At 37.0% G+C, this 25112-nt stretch overlaps 1 protein-coding gene across 3 annotated transcripts in view; it reads left to right on the top strand.

Moving 5' to 3' along the window:
* Positions 1-25112, top strand: part of rsh (Rap GTPase activating protein radish) — a 134357-nt gene that overhangs the window by 54285 nt on the left and 54960 nt on the right. The window contains exons 2-6 of one of the 3 annotated variants that reach the window (XM_036821109.3): positions 4916-5252; positions 5737-5842; positions 7257-7790; positions 8964-9892; positions 10967-11070. In XM_036821109.3, coding sequence (XP_036677004.2) covers positions 5182-5252; positions 5737-5842; positions 7257-7790; positions 8964-9892; positions 10967-11070 — 1744 coding nt within the window. In that variant the 5' untranslated portion in view covers positions 4916-5181. Of the gene's footprint in view, positions 1-4915; positions 5253-5736; positions 5843-7256; positions 7791-8963; positions 9893-10966; positions 11071-11315; positions 11903-25112 lie in introns of those variants that run through there. The other 2 variants (XM_036821107.3, XM_036821108.3) reach the window with 2 other exon arrangements.

The following is a 25112-nucleotide window of genomic DNA, read 5'->3' as shown; positions in this document are numbered from 1 at the left end:
TTTTTATAAGGGGGTGCATCAGTTATTTTTGGGAATCAGATTTTGGTCAAAAATACTCATTTTTTGGTGGTTTTTCAGCCGTAGTTTAGCCAAATCAAGGCGTACAGCTAAAAGACCTACTGTTCTGAGCAGCTTGCTAAAAATGCTATCGATCTATATCACTTTAAGGAACATTTAATTTTTGACCCATTTTCTCATTTTTTATAAGGGGGTGCATCAGTTATTTTTGGGAATCAGATTTTGGTCAAAAATACTCATTTTTTGGTGGTTTTTCAGCCGTAGTTTAGCCAAATCAAGGCGTACAGCTAAAATACCTACTGTTCTGAGCAGCTTGCTAAAAATGCTATCGATCTATATCACTTTAAGGAACATTTAGTTTTTGACCCATTTTCTCAGTTTTTATAAGGGGGTGCATCAGTTATTTTTGGGAATCCGATTTTGGTCAAAAATAGTCATTTTTTAGTGGTTTTTCAGTCGTAGTTTAGCCAAATCAAGGCGTACAGCTAAAAGACCTACTGTTCTGAGCAGCTTGCTAAAAATGCTATCGATCCCCATCACTTTAAGGAACATTTAATTTTTCACCCATTTTCTCATTTTTTATAAGGGGGTGCATCAGTTATTTTTGGGAATAAGATTTTGGTCAAAAATACTAATTTTTTGGTGGTTTTTCAGCCGTAGTTTAGCCAAATCAAGGCGTACAGCTAAAAGACCTACTGTTCTGAGCAGCTTGCTAAAAATGCTATCGATCCTCATCACTTCCTGGGAAATTTATTTTTTGACCCATTTTCTCATTTTTTATAAGGGGGTGCATCAGTTATTTTTGGGAATCAGATTTTGGTCAAAAATACTCATTTTTTGGTGGTTTTTCAGCCGTAGTTTAGCCAAATCAAGGCGTACAGCTAAAAGACCTACTGTTCTGAGCAGCTTGCTAAAAATGCTATCGATCCTCATCACTTCCTGGGAAATTTATTTTTTGACCCATTTTCTCATTTTTTATAAGGGGGTGCATCAGTTATTTTTGGGAATCAGATTTTGGTCAAAAATACTCATTTTTTGGTGGTTTTTCAGCCGTAGTTTAGCCAAATCAAGGCGTACAGCTAAAAGACCTACTGTTCTGAGCAGCTTGCTAAAAATGCTATCGATCTATATCACTTTAAGGAACATTTAATTTTTGACCCATTTTCTCATTTTTTATAAGGGGGTGCATCAGTTATTTTTGGGAATCAGATTTTGGTCAAAAATACTCATTTTTTGGTGGTTTTTCAGCCGTAGTTTAGCCAAATCAAGGCGTACAGCTAAAATACCTACTGTTCTGAGCAGCTTGCTAAAAATGCTATCGATCTATAGCACTTTAAGGAACATTTAATTTTTGACCCATTTTCTCATTTTTTATAAGGGGGTGCATCAGTTATTTTTGGGAATCCGATTTTGTCAAAAATACTAGTTTTTTTGTGGTTTTTCAGCCGTAGTTTAGCCAAATCAAGGCGTACAGCTAAAAGACCTACTGTTCTGAGCAGCTTGCTAAAAATGCTATCGATCCCCATCACTTTAAGGAACATTTAATTTTTGACCCATTTTCTCATTTTTTATAAGGGGGTGCATCAGGTTTTTTTGGGAATCAGATTTTGGTCAATATACTCTTTTTTTTGTGGTTTTTCAGCCGTAGTTTAACCAAATCAAGGCGTACAGCTAAAATTCTATCGATCCCAACCACTTTAAGGAACATTTATTTTTTGACACATTTTCGCATTTTTTATAATCATTTTTTTTTTGCAAAAAATTGCAAAATGAAAAACTTTTAATTTCGAATACCAATGGCTTGCAAATTAAAATTCGAGCCTGACGAAGTATACCATTCCTCATTCTGACATTTATTTTTACTACAACAGCCAAAAACCGCATTTTTTATGTCGGTAAAATTAAATTCAGATTTTAGTCAAAAATACTCTTTTTCTTTTCCGTATATCAAACGAATTTGCTTAGTTTTGAGCCACTCGTATTTTTGCATTGTCAATCAGCGAAATGAAACGCACAGAGTCGCAGCATTTACTTTTCTGGATTAAATATGGAACCTTGGAGTAAACTTTTAATTAGCCCTCTGTGTTGAGTAACTTTTTGAGGAGTTTTTCACCGGCGAAAGTTTATTAAGTTTGCAGAAAATTGCATTCGGTTAGAGGAGTGTGTCTGCACAAAGAGCCAAAGTGGCTGGCAGGTGTTGGGACGTGTTTTTAGTCCGGTGCCTGGCGATTGGCGATTGGGCTGATTGGAAACGTAATCGGAGGTGAAACAAATGCAGCCTCCCAATAGCCACTCCTGCGCTTTTCCGCTTTTCCCCGTGACCTCGACAGTTGCTCCGGCTTAGCCACAAACCGGACCGAAGGACATACGGGGAAAAAAAGTGGGGAAAATTGAGTTGAAAATTGTTCGTGGCACACACTTCAGAGGCAAGGCAACGCAAATTGACAGCTGTCAATCAACCGGTCGCCCACTTGAGCTTCCTGCCAGGTGGCATTTCTCCATTTCACCATCCTCCATCTCGAATCCTCCTCCTGGGGATCCTCCAGATGACGAGGATAAAGTCATGCTGGAGCATCCTGCAGATTGCCGGCTGCCATTGTGCACCTGAAATTGATTAAGCCCTGACCCAAACTTTTATCAAGTTCAAAAATCCAGAAGCCAACAATGCTGGCAAAGTGCACTAGAAAAAATACTCAAAATAAATAATAAATAAGAAAATATTAGCCATAAATAAACCTAAATAGATAGGCACTCATATGAATTCTCTTTAAAATTTTAAATCATTACTAAAGAATCTTTAATCTTTAGCAATAAAAACAATAATTCAGAAATTCAGTATTGCTAGACAAACTAAAACTCAAAAATGTAAAAGGCATTCAAGCATATCAAATTCTTTTAATTTTCCAACAATTTTCAATTAGCCATAAATAAACTTAAATCAATAGAGACTCGTGTGAATTCTCTTTAAAATTTTAAAATTAAGTTCAGCAATAGCTAGACAAACTAAAACTCAAAATATAAAAGGCATTCAAACAAGAAACTTAACTATTATTTACTTATATTCTAAAAACAAGCATTCAAAATTCTTTTAAAGTCCAACCAATTTTCTTTGAAATTTTAAATGAATAAAATGACCATAGAGCTTAGCTAAAAGCACTTCAAGCTGTCATTGTTTGGTAGTTTTTTATTATTCAAAGCTTACAAACAGTCGTTTTAAATTCCTGTAAGGACAACCAATTCTCTATGAATCTTTAAATGACTAAAAAATACCTGCAAAAGTAAAAACTGGACAAAGGATAACTCCGAATTAAAAAGAAGCTAAAAGAATTTCAGCTTAAGGCATTCCCAATAAAAAGCTTAATTACAAGTGCCTGGAAAATGCGAAAAATGAAACATCATCCTGCCACTCAAAAACGTACAAATTGCAGGGCTTCAATCGAAATGTGTCCACTTATTGGGTTCAAAATTGCTTTCCCCCCCGGGCATTTCACAATTCCCACAGAGCAGGAGAAAAAAAAAAGTGGGGAAACTTTGGTGCCTGGAACTACTTTGGCCAAGTGTTGCATTGACTGGCTGGGGGAACTTGAGCTCGGACTTTTATGAACCTGCCACACACTCGACAACTTCCGGTGTCCTTAAACACACACACACATATGTATATAGACACATTGAAACACCCTTGTGGTGAAAAGTGGGGGGTGTACATAGGTCCTGCCGTCTGGCAGTTATTAAGTTTATGGCCATAAACTTGCGGCCAAATAAGTTGATACTCTCCATTTTGATTGCCCCGAGCATTAACTCATCTGGAATTCTGGGTAGACGATTTCCATTGGGCATCTGGCCCAAGTGCCGCCATCTGTTGGCCAGAAACTGTGCAGGCAGAACTCAACCACATCATCCATCAACAAACAAAAAGAAAGTCACAGCTGAAACAGAAATGCTTGACAGGCATTGCTTATAACAAAAACTTTCTTTAAAAACGTACCTTAAAAAATATTAATATTTAACATTTTTTTGACTTCACGATTGATTATGATACATGGATTCTTAGCTTGGGGTAGATACCTTTATATATATGGATAAAATATATCATACCTCAGTCGCAATTTCTGAATTAAACTAAAAATGTATTCACAAATATTTAAGTCACATTTTAACCTTAAGGAAGTTAATTATTTTTTGAAAAATATTTTAATCATATTTTTAACTTAAGGAAGTATATATTTAGTAAAATGAGATCTTAATTAAATTTTCCCAAAAATATTTCTACATTTTCAAAGCATTTTCTTTCAGTATGCAAAATACCAAGACTGGTCAAAAAAATCAATTTTATTATTTGTGCATTATTAACAAGGCAACAAGAGGTTTCTACTTATATTCTCAGTTATAAGTATCAACTTAAATTGTGGCAACCTTTTGAGAAATGAAGCATTGTACTTTGGTCCCTCTTATATTTCTGAAGAAATAAATACAAATATGTATTGATTTCTTAACAAGTTTCTTAGGGCAATTTGCGTATAAAGGATTTAGCCAATTAAAATGTGCAAAAAAGGAGTTGAAATGGGAAGGGAAATGTTTATATATGCCTTACAAAAATAACTAACAAATTTAAATGAAATCCATACAAACGTCCCCCAAACACTTATACAATTTCTTTATTTATTTTATATTTACTTATTTTGTTATGATTACTTTTTTTGTTTTTACCTAAGTATATCAAATAATTATTGAAAACATTAAGTATTTAATAGAATATTGTTATACCCCCTACTTAACCTGTAGTTCGAACCATTTAGTAAATCCTTTTGTAAATTGAGATTGGCCAACCATTCGATATATGAGCCCCATCCAAAGCGTTTTAAACCACCAACAACTATTTTCTTCGATTTTTTTCCAGTGTATCTCTGTGTCTCTGTGTGTGTAGCAAACCAATCAGAACCCCCCTCCCAAAAGCCCCACTAATCAAAACCAAAAACACAGACCTAATCACCGCACTTTCGGCTAGCCGAAAACCGAAAAACCGAATAAACGAAACTCCCGAAAACGCATTATAACCGCATCGAATCGCAGAAAAAGGAGGATTTAGAAGGCTGGGGCGGCAGGAGCCGAAGGATACCTATAACTAGACCGATACCGCTCACTTCCGAGGATCGAACATGCGCCATGTCAAAACTGCGGCATTACCGGTCCATGGATCAGCCCTGCAGCAGCACCTGCGTGGTCATACGCAAAAAGTTAGCAACGCCACCTGACCTCAAAAATCAGCGGATGCGCTTTCACTTTTCAAACCTAAAAACCACTAACTAAGTCAAGCTTTCCTCTACTCTACGCTTTCCTCTAAGACACTGCACGCAAAAACTGAAAACAAATGAAACTTTCACAGTCAGGACTCTCACCTTGAAGCTTTCACATCCTTATTCATATATCCTCGAAACTTTCACCGCATGCCACACACACACAGCTTTCACCAAACTTTGAGCCTTGGGCTTTCGCATGCAAAAGCTCTCGTCTTCCTTGCAAAAGAGCTTTTCCAGCCAGCTAAACGCCGATCCAAAAATAACACCTGCCATTCAGCCATTCTTCTTCGCATGACTCTGTCCATCCTTCAATTTTCCTATTTTCCTCACTTCTTTTTGAACTGCATGCCTTCTTTAAGATATTATGTTACCCATAGGGATTTTTCTAGAATTTACTAACCAGTTTTTTACAATTTTCCAGGACGATGACGGCCATTTGCTTCGTGTGCAACCTGCCCATCATGTCGCACCAAGTGGGCTTGGTGTGGCAGGGCGGCAACGGCTGGGACGATCTTGTGCGCGAACAGGTGGGTCCTATCAGTCCTTAAAAATATCAAAAATTTATCAAAATATTATAAATATATGTATATATATTTTAAAATACCCAAGAGTGCTTAAAACAATCATGTGAAAACTAAAAATAGTTATAAGTAACCGGCTATTTGTGGGGGCCTTTGAAAAATGGTGCAACAAATCGTAGACCCCTCCTGCCCATCGAAGGTCACCGAAAATGCTTTTAAGTGGGAGTTTTCAAAGTGCTATAGAGAAGTATAAAGAAAACCTTATGAAATGTGTTGCTTTAAAGCAAAATACATTTGAGCTTACTCCAAAAAAAATAATATATACTTAAAACGAGCCAAAGATACTTTTATTTTAAATTTATGGTTTTGTTTCTTTTTAATAAAAAATGTAAGAAAACATATTGAATTCAATTAAATATTTGAATTTACTACAACAACGGAATATTTAATACAAAACATACATGACTTAACTTGATTATGATCTTGGTTTTATATACTTTAAACATTGTAAGTCAATAAAAAAATTAGCTTCACATAAGAAATCAAAATTTTAAAATATAGGTTTTAAATCTTTAAATAAACTATAATTCATAAAGTAATAACTCCACATTTCAAAGTAAAAAAACACAAAGGATAAAAATCACTGTTGAAACACATTTAAATTGAATATAAAATATTTGGAATTACCAGGTTTTTTGTCAGTTTATGAAAAAATTCCTGAAATGTCCCTCTTTCCGTGAAGAAAATTATCTTGGCATTTGTAAAAGACTTACCTAAATCAAAAAAAACCTTTAGAAAAAGCTGAACATATAAAATTATAGTTTTAAATAAACTATAATTCTTAAAATTATTATTTCCACTTTTTAAATTAATAAAAACGGCAACGAAAAAAAAACAATGGCTTAACATATTTAAATCGAATATGAAATATTTGGAATCACAATGTTTTTTGTAAGTGTATGAAGGCTGTTGAATACAAAATTTTAGATACCTCTAAAAAATGTTGTTCATATTTTTCAAAGCTTAAATTCCACTTTACTGGTAAAAAGAATACAAGAATTATATAAATTTGAAAATGTTTGCCCTCAATAAATTATCAAATTAAACTTTTTCTAAATTATCTTGCCTTTGCTTCAAAGAACGGTTTGAATAAGGTCACTAAAAATATATTTTAAAATGATTTTTTTAAATTTTTATTTTAGAAAATTAGATCTATTGTATAATATTAAGTCTAACCGGTTTTCATATATAACATGTAATATTAAGGCTATCAGGTTTTCATGTAGATTTGAGTACTGATGTCTGAAACCTTCTCCTCTGTTTTAAATGTGTTATCTCTGAAAATTGTTACAAAAATATAAGGAACCTACCTTTTTAGTATTTTATATATGAAAGTTATACCATCTTGTCCCGCTTCCAGCTGGAGGAGTCGACCATCCGGCAGCGGCTGGGCGGGCGGCGGGACTCGGCGGCGCAGATCACCACCCCGCCGAGCACGTCGCCGCCGCCGGGCCTGCAGCGCCGCCGGCGCAGCTCGCTGGCCCAGCTGACGGACATCCTGCGCGAGTGGAGCGGCGGCACCAAGACGCAGCAGCACCAGCACCACCAGCAGCAGCAGCAGCAGCAGGCGTCCCGCTCCAAGGCCCAGCTGAACCGCCGCGAGACGCTGGCGGACCTGGCCCGCAGCCTCCCCTGGCGCACCTCCACCACCACGGACGCCAGCACGGGGGCGGGAGGGGGTGGGGGCTCGGGCGGAGGCGGCTGCACCACCTACATGGCGCCCCGCAAGCGGCGGGAGTCCTCCGCGGACTCGGGCATCCGGAGCATGCGGTCGCGCCGGGACTCCAATACCGCCGAGTTCGTGCGCCACTGGAATCGCCGCGAGAGCGGGGCAGTTGAGGAGCAGCCCAGCAGCTGCGTCGCCGTGCCCGTCGTCGTCGAGTGCTCTAAAAGCGTGAGTATATAGGGGGCTATTAAATATATATAGGTCTATATGGGTCACCAGAGATCCCAAAAGGATCTATACACCCCTATGAGTTGCAAAGCTTTTGGGGGTCGCAGGCAAACACTCTCGATCGGAAGAACAGTTTCCACTCTAGAATCAATATATAATAATAATATAATAATAAATAAAAGAAATTATAGATATAGGAAAATCATTTAGTAACCTCTTAACTGTGTTTTTGATCTTCGTAAAGCTCAAAGATATTCAAATTTCATGTATATGACATACAAATTGTTAGATTCCTTTTGAGAAGTATTAAAACACAATTTGGAGGATTTATTATAGTTTTAATATTTATAAAATATTTTTAAACTACAAAAATTAAAATACAAGCCCTAAATATTTAAAGAATAACTTCAAAATTAAATAGTATTGGTTGAAAGTTATTCTGTGAATTTAAAAAAAAAATTTTTTTTTACTTGTTGAAAAATATCTGCTAGTTAAATAAATATATTGGATTTTTGGTCAGAAAGGTTTTGGAACCATTGAATACTTTTAAATTCTTGGAAAAATATTTTAAATGTAATTGAATATTTTCAATTTATAATACTCCATAGCTAATTGAATAAATGTATTTAAATTCTGTTTTAAATATTTAAAAGCTAAATAAATATTTTAAAATTCTTTAATATATACATTTATACTTTACAGGCTTACATTTTCAAATTCAAAAAGCAATACCTATTATAACTGCATTTTTCTAAATTCTTTGATAAATATTTAAAAGCTAATTAAATATTTTAAAATACATTGCTAAATATTTAAGAGTTTATTGACTATTTTAAAATTCCTTTGTTAATACTTTTTTCAAAGCAATTAAAATATTTTATATAATTTTTGAGATATATTTTATAAAGGTTAAAATGTACTCAGATAATACTAAAATCTAGCTTATGAAATGTTGTAAAATATAGAATAATACACCTTTAAAATTGGTCTCAAGTCGAGAGCATTTGCTAGACGACCCAGTGGGAATGGCCCCGAACCTTTGACTCCACCTTGACCACCACCTCGACCCCTAACCCGTGGCGCTGTTCTCTCTCTCTTCCCAACCACTCCACTCCACACCAAACCACCGCACCTCCTGGCCTCCACCAACCAACGAACCACCGAAACCACCAGGCTTCCCGGCGCGGATCCGGTGAGAGCTACCTGTCCGGCAGTCGGCGCGATAGCAACGTGGCCGGGCGGGTGACCACGCCCCCGCCTCCGGGCAAATACCAGATGGCCAAGAAGCGCGACTCGCTGGCCGCGCCGGAGTTCCCCAATTTCCGGCAGGAGCAGCGCCCGTCCACCAGTTCCGCCGGCTCCTGCTCGGACCACTCCATGCCCCTGATATCGACGCACTCGAGCACTCACCACCTGGCCCACCAGCAGGTGGACTCCGCCTGCCAGGCCCTGCCGCCGCCGACGATCATCACCAGCTCCGTGACGCCGCCGGCGACGAGTCCGACAGCGCCGAAGGGTCGCCGCGATTCGCAGACGCAGTGCGGCCGTGTGAATCGCCGTGACTCCAAGGCGGGCGTCAGTCCGGAACGGGCGCCACGCCTCCAGCGGCTGCAGCGACAGGCGACCGCCTTCGACGAGGGCTGCCTGCCGGGCGGCAGTAGGCGTGGCTCCCAGCCCGCCCTCAGTCCCGATCCGCCGGATGACTGTGGTGAGCGGAGGACTTCGCGGCGAGACTCCTTGTCGCCGGATAGCGCCTCACGCGGCGGTCGCCGGGATTCGAGGACCCACCTGTCACCGGATCGATCCCATGAGCGGGACGGCAGTCCGAGACGGCATACGCTGCGCCGGCAGAGCAGCTCGGCGGCCAGGTCACCAAGGTCGCCGGACTCGAACAGCTGCTGCTCCTCGCGGGATCACAGTCCCAGCTCGCGGCCACAGACGCAGACCACCGTCGAGCAGAACCAACGGCCAGCGATCCGGAGGCAGTCCACCACCGAGGAGATCCTTATCGCCCGGGGATTCCGGCGACAGTCGACCACCGAGGAGATGATCCGCTGCAGGAACTTCCGGCGGCAGAGCTCCCAGAGCGACGACGTCTGTCGGTGAGTGATAACTAGCTTAGATAATCAAAATTAGTAAGCCACATAGTACTAAGAAACGAAAAATAATAGGGGATTATCCTAGGAAAATCCAATCTGGACTATCTGGACTAAAAAATGATATAATTGATACAGAATTTCATCAACATTATATCATCAGTCATAAAATCATCAGATATGAAGACCATTTTAATAAATTGATACTGATAGATAGAATTGATACTAAATTATATCATCAGATATTATGATTATTTTGATAAATTGATACCGATGTTGATTGATATAGAATTTATAAAAATTATATCAGAAACTGAATTCATCATAATTATATCATCATATATGAAGATCATTTTAATAAATTGATACTGATAGATATAATTGATACTAAGTTATTTTATCAGATATTATGATTATTTTGATGAATGGACACCGATAAATCGAATTGATATTGAATTCATGAAAATTATATCATGAATTGAATTCATTAAAATTATATCAGATATGATGTTTTTTTTGTGAAATTCAGTATGAATCCTATCAAGATACGGGGCGTGTCCCGTTGATATGTTCGCCATCTTGGGTTTTGCTCTCTTTATCCATTTCGGAGAGTTTGGAATATTACTACTTCGCTCTTATCCAGAGTAATTTTAGACGCCATCTTGCTTTTTTCTCTATTTTTGGATTAAAGAGAATTTTAAAATAGATAAAAATTATACTTACGTATACCTATACTATAAACAAGAAAATTAAAAAGCTTTTCCTGTTCTTGAAGGAAGTTTCATAAGTTATTTATGCCTTCTATTACTGGTAACCCACAAATCCCAAAAGTATACCCTTTTTGTCAAATATGTATCAGGATCCAAATAAATAGAGCATACAAACCAGTTACCATTCAACTAGAAAGTTCCTTCTTAAAAATGCAAAATCGTTCGATTTGTAAGCGCTATTTTCAAAAAGAGTGGAACATTATAAAAGATTAAGCACGCAAGAAGCAAATTGCATTATAAAATGAACTTTTAATGATGAATATAACTTGTACACCAATAATAATAAAATGATACTTTAATCCGTTTATAGGTATCGCGGCAGACGTGACTCCTCGGCGCAGATAATCGATGGAACCATCGGCACGATGACCGTGGAGACGACCAGTACATTTTTCGACTCCAGCACCCAGACAGGTGAGTCCTTTGGCTAAGGTTTTTTGAACTTTTCCCGCATTCGAGGGTCCTGCCAACTGGATGCAGAGCTTTCCCCAAGCTTCATATATCCTGTGAAGCTCAGAAGCTTTTCCCATTTTCCCATGGTTGTTGGGGTGAAAGCTGCGCTCAGCTGTTTGGCGCCACGTCAGCTGTTCGCTGGCCAGGACCTGTCCACTCGGCACTCACTTCATGTCCTTTCAACTCGGCAAGTGCCATTCAGTTGGTGATGAAGTCGCAGACGTGCCACAAGCACCGCAGCAGCCAGTCGTACCAAAAAAAAACAAGCAGCCGGCGAAACAAATAAAAATAATTCAAAAAAAAAAATAGAAGAAAGCATACGTAGAAAGTAAATACGAGAGGAGCGGAAGAGCCCAGAAGGACCCAGAGGCGCGGAAAACTATGCTACGATTTTTGGCGAACTATCGTTATCGCCATTGCGCATAAGTGGCTGCGAGTGTGTGCGTGAGCGTTGGCTGACTGCGTGTGTGTGTGTGTGTATATTTTTCATATCCTGCCTAGAATTTTTTTTGCCTGTGCATGTGTGTGAGTGTGTCGGCGTGCGAACACTTTTGATTGTTGTACCATCGCATCGAACCGCATCCGCCGAATAAATCCGAGTAAACAACAAACAACAGCAGCGACGTGGCCGAGTACGTCGATGTCGTCGGCGGCAGCGGCAGCGGCGCAGGCAGCGGCGGCGGCGGCGGCAGCGGCAGCGGCGGTACCGCCTGCGTCCCCGCTCCGCTGCGCAGTGGCCGTCGGCAGCCGTCGAGCAGCAGCGCCAGCAGCAGCAGCAATCGCAGCCGCAGCGGTCTGTATATATATATCTCACTTGAAATATCTTATCTGGGGAAAATATCTATATATATTTTATAAGGCATCGCGGGCAACTCTTACTTGTTGCATGTGAAAGTGGGTGCCAAGTTCACACACCCAAAAAAACAAGGCCTTAACTCTCAAAAAAAAAATATCTAAAATATTTTTATTACAAATTATAGTATTCAAAGTGCTCTTAAAGTTGGCAAAATCATGATTATATTATATAACAAATTTTAATATAATGTTATATGTTAATGTTATAAAAAATATACATGCTAACAGCATTATCTAATGTCAACCCCCATAAAAAACAATGGATTTTAATGCCAAATTATGGGTTCTTGGGAATACTGTAGAAATTTCTTAAGCCAAAACTTCAATACAGAGGCTTTAAAAGCTAAGTTCACACAAAAAATAACATTTTGTAGGCATTATATTCTAACTTTTAGTATTTCTCTTAAAGATTTTTAGGGCCAGTACTTCAAAACAAATGTTTTTCTTACAATAAATACTAAAAAGCATATTACAAAAAAGAAATGGAATTGTTTATAAATATACTTTTTTTATTAATCTTAAAAATGCTTCTCATAAAATAAGGTCTTTTCCTATTTTTCTGTGCCAAAATATAACTTTTATAATAATTTTTAAAAAAATAACTTCAGCAGTAGAGTTAATATAAACATTCTTATATATATATTTTTAGAGACCCTAACTTAAATACTAAAATACCATATTACAAAAAAATAAGTTCACACTAAAAAAAAAGAAAATTATTAAGACAATATAAGCATACTTTTATTTTATTAATCTTAAAGATGCTTCTCATAATATATGCTCTTTGCATATTTTTCTCTGCCAAAAATTTATTCAAATTAAATTTTTGAAAATAACTTAGGCAGTACAGTTAATATAAACATTCTTAAATATAACCACTATTTTCTAAGAAATACTTAGTATTTAATTTTCATGGTACTAAGACTTAGTATTTTATTCTAGCATTTATCTATATTTCATAGCCGTATCTTTTCCATTCGCTTCCCCGTTAAATGGCTTAAATAATAATCGTTGTTTACACTAGACTGTTTTCTGCAGTTTAAGAGGCAAACAGTTTTTCCGACAATTTTCCGAGAGTTTGCCCATTGAGTGCCAAAGGAGTTGGCCTTTTTGGCAGCCGCACAAGGCGCCACGCCCCCTCCTTGTCCTCGCCGCCCCCCAAATGGGTTTTAATGAATGAAAGTGCACTGTCTGCGTGCATGTGTGTGTGTGTGTGTGTGCGCCAGCTAATGTGCTGGTGTGTGTGTGAGTATCTGTGTGACAGTCGGGAAATGAATGAGTGCTGACTCTTGCCACTCTCTCTCCCCACCTCTCTCCGTGTTATGAATGAAATGCGAAGCGAGTTTGGCCATTACCCACTTTCACCCACTTTCACCGCCCCCCGGCCACGCCCCCCCCAGCGCATTTCCCAGCTGGCGGTGCAACAAGTTTTCCTTCGCGATGGCCAGCGAAAAACTTTGCTCGCATTGAAATGCAAAATTTATTGATTAAACTTGTTGCCAGACGGGCGACATTCAAAGCCAATCGAATGGCCGCACTTGGCCAGAGGAGCACTCGAGGTCAGAGTTGAAAAACATGAGTGGCGGTGTAAATATTGAAGGCTAAGATACTTTTATAAATTAGCCAAAAGTATAGGGTATAGTATAGGTAAATAGAAAATTATTGGTGAGGGAAAAGTAGATTGATGTTATTTTCTTTAGTGATAGTCAGCACTTCTATTTATTTTGGTTCATTTATTATACTAGTAAATTGAGAGAACTCCAATTAATTATTTATTTTACTTAAATGTTTATTCAAAATTAGTAAAAACGAATGGAAAATACTATATAGCTTTTTCATAAGACCTACACAGAGAAAACTCTTACTTTCTCATCTGAGTTGAAAATGTTCTTAAAAATACTACGACTTTTTTCAAAATGAAAATGTTTTCATTTTGCTCGAATCACTATGAATTGACGCTATTTACTTTGTATACCTCAAGAAATAAGCTATTAACCCAGTCAGTAGTGTATACTTATCAAAAAGTTGTTAGATAATCTCAATTTAACTTTTCTCTTCTCAACATTTTGTTATAATATTGAGAACATTGATAACAAAAATTACTTACACGGGTTTAAAGAACGCATGTTCTCAACTCAAACACAAAATATACTTGAATGTTTCAGGAAGCCTAAAACAATAAATAATAATAATAATAATAATAACGGCCTACGCCGTTTGTTTCACAAAAATCACCCATAAATTAAGAACTGCTTCATTTTATTGCCAGGTAATAAAAATTAGAAAATTATATAGCTGACCAGATATAGGAATTATTAAATTAACCTTAGATGCACAAAAGAAAATAGCAATATTAAAAATACTAAAAAAAAATCTAGTATTCTTATAGCTTAAAAAATCTTTAAACGAATTTATTTCATTAAATTTGTAAATTTACTAAATTGAAAATATTGCAAGATAAGCTGAGAATGGCGGAGTTAATTTTTCATATTTATAAATGGAACTACTGACTTTTCAACCACTTTACATCATATTATATTGGCACATCGGCAACCCGAAAAATCTTTTAACGACTTTTTTACATTCACAAAAGATTATAAAATTATTAAATTGATCATTTTTGAAAATAAGACGATAATGGCAGGGCTAATTTCCATATTTATAAATCAAACTACTCCCTTTTCAACCACTTTACATCATATTATATTGACACATCGGCAGCCCGTATGCTCGCCAATTAAGGGCAATTGGTGTCCTGGAAAGGATTTACGGCAAGTGGCTGGCTGAATGTCCTGCTGTCCTTTGTTCGCTCACTAATTAATATTGAGTGTGAGCTCTGCAGGGGAAAAATGCTCAAGCACTTGATTTAATTCAAGCAATTAGTCCCTGGTTTGCTATAGCTATTGCCAATTAGGCGGTAATTTCATTTATATCTGCCTTTTAAAAAGACAGGCATCTTAACAAATAACATGAAATGGCAGGACACTCTGTAAATATAATCGTAATTCATCAAAGTACGATGCGCAATAACCAATCCATTAGGCTGCAGCTCATCAAGGTGAGCCCTCAAAGGATTATCAACTACAATCGCCAATTGCCGGACTGTAGACCAATTAGTATCTCAACTGCCCATCGATTACATTAATTTTTATAATTGCGTTTTTACGATACACACGAAAGCGCAAGGCAAACAAGCGAGGATGGCCTTTCGGGGTCACGAAATTAATGTTAATTTATTGACAAAAAAGGGGACAATTTTATTACCGAATTCGGATCGATGGAAGTGCCTAACGCAACTGTAGGTCCCGTCAATATAATCCCACCGAAATAAGAATCACTTTTTTATTATCTGTGTAGAAAATTTATGGTCTAGAAAGGAGTTCTTGGGAAGTTTTTTATTAAGAGATAAACTCTTCTATTTATTTTGTAATATTTATTATGAGAGAAAATTGCAGCCAATTAAATATTTTTCTAAAACTATAATTTTAACTGCTAGATTAAATTATAAATATTTTATAATTAGTAAAAGGGCAAAGGAAAACTTTTTTGTTTGAGGACCACATTTTTATTATCTAAACTCAAAATTAATGGTGTAGTAAGGAGTTCTTTATTATTTTTTATTTAGGGATAATCGGCACTTATATTTATTTTGGATTATTGAGAAAGTTGCTGATATCTTAAACTATGATATCAATTACAAGAATCCATTTTAAATATTTTTATGTAAGTAAAGGTGCAAAGGGAAAACACATTTGTTGCTTAATAAACCTTAGTTCTACTACCAAGAAGTACAATACATTTTAAAATTAATTTTAGAACAATCTCTAATATATAAAGAATTGTCTTATTAAATGATAGATAATATCTATATGGTATTACTAATCATTTTTCCCAATTTTCTTTACTAAATTTTATATATTTTTATAGGCTAGAAACTAAAAAAGGACATTTGTAAGATCATACTTTGTTTTTTGAAAATTTTTTCCGGCGTTTTTGATTAGTTTTAATGTCAATGAAACGCACTGTCCCATAACTCACCTCTCTCCAAGGTCAAGTTGTGGCTATTTTGCCCGGTTATATTTTTATGAACGCATCAATAATGGCACAAAAGGGGAATTTGTTTTGCACCTAATTGATTGGCCTGCCAAGATTGATTAAAGTTTCGCGAAGATGGCCGAAAACAAGATGTATAGTGGGTTTGTTTGCGAATCGCGAAAAAGTGTTGTGTAGAACACACGGGGGGACTGCCAAAATAAAAACAAAAGGGGGGCGATTGTTTGCGATCCCTTGATTGATGGGCGGCTGATTGATGGGCTGACCTAATGGCCGTGTGCCCTGCTCATAAAACAGTTCGTAATCGAAGAAATTAGCAGCTGACGCCCCCGAGCCAAATCGATTCGAAACTGGGAGACTTGAAAGTTTTCAAATCATCGTGGGCCATAAAATGCAAATTGTTATTGGCAACAGGGCAAGGGGACTTGGCCAAATAAAAAATATATACAAAAGAAATACTGAAAGACCTGCAGTCGATGATGGACTTGCCACCTTAATTGGGCCCCAAAGAGAAGTGGGCGTGGCCCTGGCCACAAATGTATAATGCCATTAACAGCTGTCACTTTTGGGGCTGTTGAAATATTTGACAGTCAAACACGAGTGTCGCATAAAAAGTGGCGAAAAAAGAAGGAGAAAGGCGGGAGAAAGTAAGGAAAATAACAAGGAGACCATAAACCCACAAGGGCAGCGCGGGGGGGGGGGGGGGGGGAGGCCATAGAAATGATAATAATAATAATAATAATAATAATATTGAGACAGCATTTTAGTTTCGTGGTAATGGCTGGCGTTTATTTGCCAAACAAGATGGTTGTCAATTGTTGTGTCTTGTTCGCCGTCTGTTCCTTGTTATTTCCTCGCTTTCTCCGTCGCTTTCTTCCCGCCTTTGTGTGTGTGTGTGTATTGGTGTATCTGTGTATGAGGAGTATCCAAATTGCGTAGCCGACTGCTGAGCCTTTCGTCAATCATACGCACCGTTGTACGCATTACAACCCCCTGGCCACTGCAGGCTATAAGTCAGCCTAATGCCGCAGGAAATCAATATCGCCTTCGCCTAAGAAAAGCTCCATGGTCCTCCTCTCGGAAAACTCAGGGAAAACTCAGGGAAAGCTTCTTGGCAGCTGTTTGGGGTCAGGGTTTGGGGGAAAAACTGTCAGACAGTCCACGAACTCGCTCAATCAGCAGACAGGATGGGCTATCAATCCATCCAAGTGGGTCACAAAACGGCTAATAAATATCATATTTTCATCTATTACCAGCTATATTGACAAATACTCACAATTATTGCCCTCTTAATAATATAATCAAGGGAGTTCATTGAGTTTTGAGGTGAGCAATGCCCTCATAAAACTCCTAGGTAATCAATTACTACAATTCATTTTAGGCAATAAAAAGGGGGTTTGCCAGGCTCAAAAGAAAGATATTTCCACAAAAGATTTCATTAATTATAATGATCTCAGTTTGGGTTCTTCTGAAGAACTTTAAAACTTAAATTAGGTCTTAGCTTTTCAAAATTTTCACTAAAATAAAAACAATAACACCATGTGAAATTGTTTTTTAACCTATCATTTAACTATCATTTATTTAAAAATGATATACGTTTTAAAAACAAAACTTAAAAACTATTAAATGATATTTTTTCTGGATAGTTTAATTATTATGAATCATTTTGTCCTTTGCCTTTTCTGAAGGCTTTTATAGGATTTCAGAATTGCGAATTTAATTGTTTTGGACGACTATATTATATAGCTGCCATAGGAACCATCATAAAACGAATGGTAAAATAACATGAAAAAAATTATAACTTCATGGCCTCTATTCCTGTATTCCCTTCTACTCTTTTTTTAATAAGAAAAAATTACCAATTTAATATTACGTTTAATACCTTTTTACCTTCTTGAAACTTGATTCTTAAGCCTAAAAATTTATTAAACTAGGAAAGGGTTTTTAAGCTCTTGCTATGTTTTTTCCTTTAAAAGGTAATAGGATAATGGCACCATGTATTTTAAATTTATGCAACGATTAGCATAAATGGACCTTGCTGAAAATTAAAAACACACCTGCTCATAACCTGTTCACCTATCACCTATGGAATCGGCAATTTCCTTAGACCTTTCTTGTGGCTATTTTCATAAAATCAAATTAACACACAAAACTCGAAGCACGCGAGCCGAAAAATAAAGAAAGTACCCAAAGGAAAAGGCCTGGGCACTAATTGAAGTGAGGTGTGTGAAAGGTGGGTGAAAGTGGGGCGAAAGGTGGGTGGTAGTGTTAGTAGTGATGGGTTAGCTGTTGGCCAGACAGAATGTTTGACTTTGGCTCAATTAACACCGCACACAGAATGGTCGACTCATAGATTCATTAAAATACAGCAAACAAGGCTGGACAAGATGGGGGTGTTGCTCCTCCACCACCACCAACACCACTAAAGGTATCTGCCACACCCACTCACACACACACACACACATGGACAGGACACACAAAGGACATTTGCCCAATGTGTGTGTGTTAGTGTGTGTATCTTAGTAATTTGGATTAAACATGCAGTCCAGCGGGAAGAGGACAACGGCGAGGACAATAGAAAATCACCTGACCCATTAACCAGCAATGCTTACAATGTCACTCCGTCTCTTTCTCTCGACGTAATGCCATCTCTTTCACGCCACATAGCCCCGTCTCTTTCTGGCGCAGTGTGGCAGTGCTGAAGTTTGAAGTTATTGCTTTCATTTCCCTGTTGTCGCTCCCAGACGCTAAGAATTTAATTAATTCCCGACTTGGCACGATAAGCCAACCAGCCAGTACGCATCGTTTAAATACGACAAGTATTTAAGGTCGATTACTAATTCCATTTCATTAAGCTCTCCCTAATTTAATGCGATCAGAACGTTTTAGAACTACGGAAGCTCCTTAAAGGTCAGATAATATCTTCCTACTTGGAATTTCAATGGCTTAAATAAAATGGCATAACAAAATACTTAATTTTATTATATTTCTAATTATTACTAAGAATCACTGCTTAATAAATTCCAAGGTTAAATTGACTAATATACTATTACTATTATATGTAGTTAAATGGTCCCAACTTATCGAATGGTCAATTTGACCATTAAATTAGTTGCTTTTCCAACCACAAAATACACTTAACTTACCATTTTATGGAAGTTATACTATTAAATAATAACCAAATCAACAATAAAATACACTTCACTATTTTTAATAGTTGTTAAACTATTTTTACAGTTACGTAACTATGCGTGTTGGTACATTTTACCCATACACTATTTTTTTGTGTATATTTGGCTCACACATATATTTAAAATATTGAATAATTTATACACGTATTAAATGCTTTTCCATGCTTTCCATTTAAGTGCCTTTAAAATGCTTTAAAAAAAGCCCCAGCTACGTTTAAAAAAACTTTTCAGTTTGTTTTGCCAAAAAGAATCCCAATGATTACCTTTCCACTCAGACCAAACGAACAACTTTCCTTTATTTACTACCATTTTGGCCCAGCCCAATTTTCCAACTAAGCCGAGGACCCCAAAAAACCGAATGAAGCCAACCGCAAAAAGTCAAATCGATGAGGTTTCTCGGCCAGACGACTGTCAGCGAATCTGGCCAAGTATACAAACGTATCTGCGAGATACAATGTATATATATATATCTGCAGAGATTCTGGGGTTTAGGACCGCAACATGTTGTCGCTTTTTGCTAATTGGCGACGGGGATGAGATGGAGTCGCATGACGTGGCATCTGATGAAAATAATTACAAAACAGTTTACTCAATAAAATTCCAAGTGATTTAACCAGAGATCGGAAGTTGTGGAGCTGACATTGATTGAGCGAGGTGGGGATTGGGCCAAGATGGCCGGCCAACTAATGGCCAGGACCTCGGGGAAAAGGACTCACCTCCATTTGCTGACAGCCACACGCAGGACTCATGAATATTGCCCGCACAAAAAATAGCTAAAGATGGCAAAAAAGAAAAGATGATACAAGGTGCAGACAAATTCCTCTACCTCCGCTGGGAAAAAAAAACGGAAAAACTTTTGATCGAAGAAAACTTTGATGCCACGAAAAAATAAGATTTTCACACGCACATCCCTTTTGTGTGGGGTTTTTTTTTTATAGATGGGGGCAAAACTTGCACGCTCACAACCATTTCAAAACCGAATTAACTTTTGCTGCACTTTGGCTTACTTAAGCAGCCCTTCCCGAATATCTACATATATGTGTATCTACACATTCGACTTTTTAATATGAATCCTTCGTTGGCAAGCAAAGTTTTTATGTAAATTGCCCAGCAGCCAGTGGAGTTTCAGTGGGTTTTTTTTGGATTTTTTGGGGCAAAGGTTCACGGATTGATTCACACATCTCTTGTTCGACACTTTGGGGCCAAAGGCATCTGGGGATTTGGGGAGCTGAGCTCTTGCTAATTCGCATTTGGGGATCCAAGGGAACTAGCAAGTTAGTTTGGTCGGAAAATGTGGCAAGGGAAATATTCAATTTTAGTATCGAAACTTTTAAGGGAACATAACAGAAAGGTAGAAAAAAGCGTTTGGCCTTCCACCTTTTTAGTTATAAGCTTGCATATTAATTTCTATAATTATTAAAAAGCCATTTAAAGAGTTTAAGGCCAATGGACAGATAATAGTTAGCCTTGTCTTGGGTAAAAATATTATATTAATACAATTATGATCGTATAAAATATTTTAAATTTCCAATGACTTAAAGAAATGATAATATTTAGCTTTATCTTGGGTAACAAATATAATATTGATACAATTATGAACATATGATCATATTAAATATTTTGAAATTCCGATGATTCCAAATACAATATCATTACACTTTTGAGATCATAGTTTTATTAGATATTTGAAATTAAAAGAAATAATAATATTTAGCTTTATCTTTGGTGGCAATTGTAATATTGATACATTTTTGAAAATATGGTCATATTAGACATTTGAAATTTCCGATGTCTTATGGAAATGATTATGTATCGATGTACCTACGGTAAGAAATACTTTGTATATAAGACACTTTAAGTTGCCCATGACTTACAGAGATATAAGCCCTTTAAAAAATCATTTGCCTTGTCAATGGTGTTCCAATTTTAAAGAAGAATCTTACAAAATGTTTTTGGGTTGATTTTCTAATAATCAGGATTTTTTATTTTCTTTTTAAATACTAATTATTTTTTAACCTTTTAACTCATTAAGGTGATCCAAACATACATTTGCGGCCTACCTATTCCGATTTTGAAATGGAGTACCCCTAAAACTAGACTATTTTATATTTTCATGTGAATTAGATTTGTACTACATAGCTTAAAGTTGTATTGCTTATAAGGCTCCCATGGTGTTAAGTATCTCAAACCAAGAGACCAATTTGTAGATACATTTTTCAACAAGTAGACCCAGCTTGTTAAACCTCAAAAACCGGAGAAAAACCGTCTTTACTTAACACCCCAAACCATTATTTATTGGCAGGCGAGTTACCACACCATTCCAACCATAAATCCATCGAAAACTTCGATTAACCAATGCCACTTTCGAACCGGTTGACATGTGTGAACCCATTCCACAAACGATTATCATTGCCTGGCACGCAAGTTGCCTGTTTTTCCCCTCAGATTTGCCAGCTTTTCCATTTCTCAGCCCAACATTTTGTCGTTTTTCCGGCAAGAAGGCATTCAACAAGTGCGAAAAGTGAGGCTCATGTTTATAAATCAAATCTGCGGTGCTCGAAATCGGTTGCCCCAATCCTGTGGGGCCCAAAAATTAATCACAACTCAGTCGTACATGGTGCGCACTGAGCCCCAAATCCATTTCACTGTCGTCTACTTTCTCTGCGCCACATGCGGTGGAAAATCTGGGTGGAAAGTGTGGGAAATTCGGTGGCCAGTGGGCGGGACTATGGCTGAAAAGTGGGCGGGGCTACGGAGCATTTAGTCGGATGGCAGCGAAACATTTTTGCGCACGTTAATTCCATTAAAAGCCGCATTATGCGCGCCTGGCGATGCTGCAAAAAAGCATTTTACGTGCCGACTTTGGAATTTATGTTGCATACTTCGTCTCCCATTTTCATTCCTATTTTTGTGGCTTTTCCTTCTGGGTTTTTTTCTTGGCGTTGAGACTTAAAAGGACACGCTTATCTATGCCTGAAAAAATAATGAAATCTGTTGAGTGTCTGGTGTAAAATCAAGCGATTCAGAACATAAGTGCCGAAAGCTTAAGCTCAGCGGATCAATATCTACATTTAAATTGTAATTTAATTTAAAATGATACAATGTTAGAACTGACTTTATTGAGCAATAAATATAAAAATCTTATATTGTTCTAGGCTTTTAGTTTTATATTTTTTGAGTTCCAAATGGGACCTTTTTCTTTAAAAAAATAATTTAATAATATAGTTTTTAACATCTTTTCTTTGCTTATATCTATTTTTAAATTTATATATAATTTTGAAATATTTATTAATGGCTCCAAGAACTTAAAAATAAAAAGATACATAATATATATTTAAATATAAATATACATATATTTAGCACAATATATTTTCCGGAATATGCAAATATTTTCTTATGCTATACAATTTCTTTTTAATTTTTCGTAGTTAAAGATTAAATCTTAACAATACAATTTTTTTATTGGATGTATCTTTTGTCTTTAAAGACACAATCTGTTGATACAAGCTTTTATTCGGTTATTTCTTTTTTTTTAGTATTTACTAACGTTCTTATTACTAAAACCTGGAAATATTGCAAATTTGTCGAAGATATTATTGATATATAAAAATATATCAATATATATATTAAATATAATATATTTTAAAAAATATGCACATATTTTCTAATTCTATACCTTTTTATTTAGAGTTTTTTGGTAGTTATAAGTAAGATGTTTTTCTACAAAGACAAAATGTGTTCATTAAATCTATCCCATGCTTATATATTTTTCCTTGAAAGATACAATCTATTAATATGTTTCTTTCGCTTGTATCTTATTTTTTGAATATTTACTAAAGCCCTTAAAACTAAACTAAAACCTGAAAGTAATGCAAATTGGTCAGAGATATTATAGATTTCCTTGCCATTCAGAAAATATAAATAAATGCATACCCACCATTTTACGAATATGCACTTTCTGCTCAACGCGCATATTTAATATTATTGATTCCATAAGCTGGTGGGACATCTGCAGATGATTTATTGTGCGATCTGTTTGACAGATTTCGCCCAGCATGCGTCGTAAAAAAGTCACGCTAATGCTGCAGTTTCTCTGTTTTTTCTGTTTTTTTCTGTTTTTTATTTTCCAAGGGTGCATACCGCGTGTGTGGAGGAGGGTTGGGTTGGTTGGTCCTTTGGTCCTTTGGTCCCGGTTGACCCATAAATACGCACGTACGACTGTCGTGACCCCGCTGACCCCCCTGCTGACCCCCCGCTGACCCTGCGTTGACCCCGTGTGACCCACGGTGTGACAATGCGGCTGCACACAGGGGAGAACGGGTCGCAAATGATACGCTCCAATTTAATTGCACTGCACTAATCAGCAAAATGCGACAAAACGTCGGCTGACATGCAAACTGCGTGCTGCGGTTCTCACACGGCTAATGACAGCTTACCATCGCCGGTAATTGGCCAAAACGCTGGCCACAGTTGGCCAAGATCGATGGCCAAAGGTATTTGTTCCCGCATGCTAAGTAGCCATCGGTTAAAAAGGCCAAATCATCGCCTTAAAAGGCCATTTATTTCCCAAGTCTACAAGGATTTCTCCTAGCATCATAAATATTCAATGAGGTTTTAGCCAAGCATATGCATTTCTCTATAATTTCATATTGCCTTGCAGGCTTTTCGATGACTATTCGGAAAATTTTAAATTGGTTTCATAAATTGTCGACCTAATGAAACTTAAATAAGGCAGGGAACTTACCATAATATCCCCATAATTATCCTGAAATCAGCTTATTATAATAATTATTAAGAAACCAGGTCATCTGGGGACAGCTGCAACTTATTATTGGTAAGAACTTGCATTCATTCTTTTTTTCTAACCTCTTTTTGTAATACTACAAAATCATCTCTAGTGCAATTATTATTTTTTTCTGATTATTGGTTTCATAAATTGCTGGAAACTAATGGCACTACAATTATCCTCAACTCAGCTTATTATTATAATTATCGCAAAATCTGGAAGACCTTCATTAAAAAATGTTTAAAATTCAGGTAGATTATTTTCATTGACGTAAGGCTTAGATTTTACTTTAAACTAATTTCTTTTTACCAAAGCAAAAATAAAAAATATACATTTTGATATCTAAGGGAATTGTTTATTATATCTCTTCTTCTCTATTACATTTGAAATATCTTTAGTTGTATTCATTTAATATTAATTGCAGAAATATTCACCTGCAGTCTTGTTAATATTCACTTTTAAAATATTACAAAATGAAAAACTACATTTTGAGGCTCCCCTTATGCAAAAGCGAAACCCAATATTTTTGCGCATTAATAGGACTTCAAACTGGCAAATGATTTCGAGGCGAATTAGTTTACTGGCGGACGAAAAGTTGGAAAATTGATTAGTACAGTTGCATCGAAGGGTTTCCCTGGTTGTGAAAGCAGCTAGGGGCATTGCACTGGCAGCGAGGAAAACGTGCAGACAGGCAACAGGCAAATTTCCATCCAGTTTCCTACATTTTCCCCTTGGTTTTTCCCCGACACACTGTGTAATTTTAATGAAAGTGCACTGAAGTTGACTGGTTTCTGTGCTGCATCCGTGGCTGCTCATGTGCTACCATCCACTATCCCTGGTCCAATATTATGTACGCTCAATTAAGCTGCAGAACACCCATCCCCCACCCCTCAGCCTTTTACCATCTGGATTTTCCCCAGCTTTTTTTGCACCCGCAATTTTCCCATTTTCCGCAGCGAGAGCTACTTATATGCAACTATTGCTCTAAACAAATTGCATTTGCAGTCAATTTCTGCTCCTCAGTCTGTTGGCTTTGTCTGGCAAACGCCCTTTTCTTGAGAAAGGGAATGGAAAACAGCTGTGGCTGAAAGGGTATAAAAAGGTACTTACCTCTTTGT

Source organism: Drosophila suzukii, chromosome X (genome assembly GCF_043229965.1).
Source record: "Drosophila suzukii chromosome X, CBGP_Dsuzu_IsoJpt1.0, whole genome shotgun sequence".
Classification (NCBI taxonomy): Eukaryota; Metazoa; Arthropoda; class Insecta; order Diptera; family Drosophilidae; genus Drosophila; species Drosophila suzukii.
This window is presented reverse-complemented; position numbering and strand designations above follow the sequence as displayed.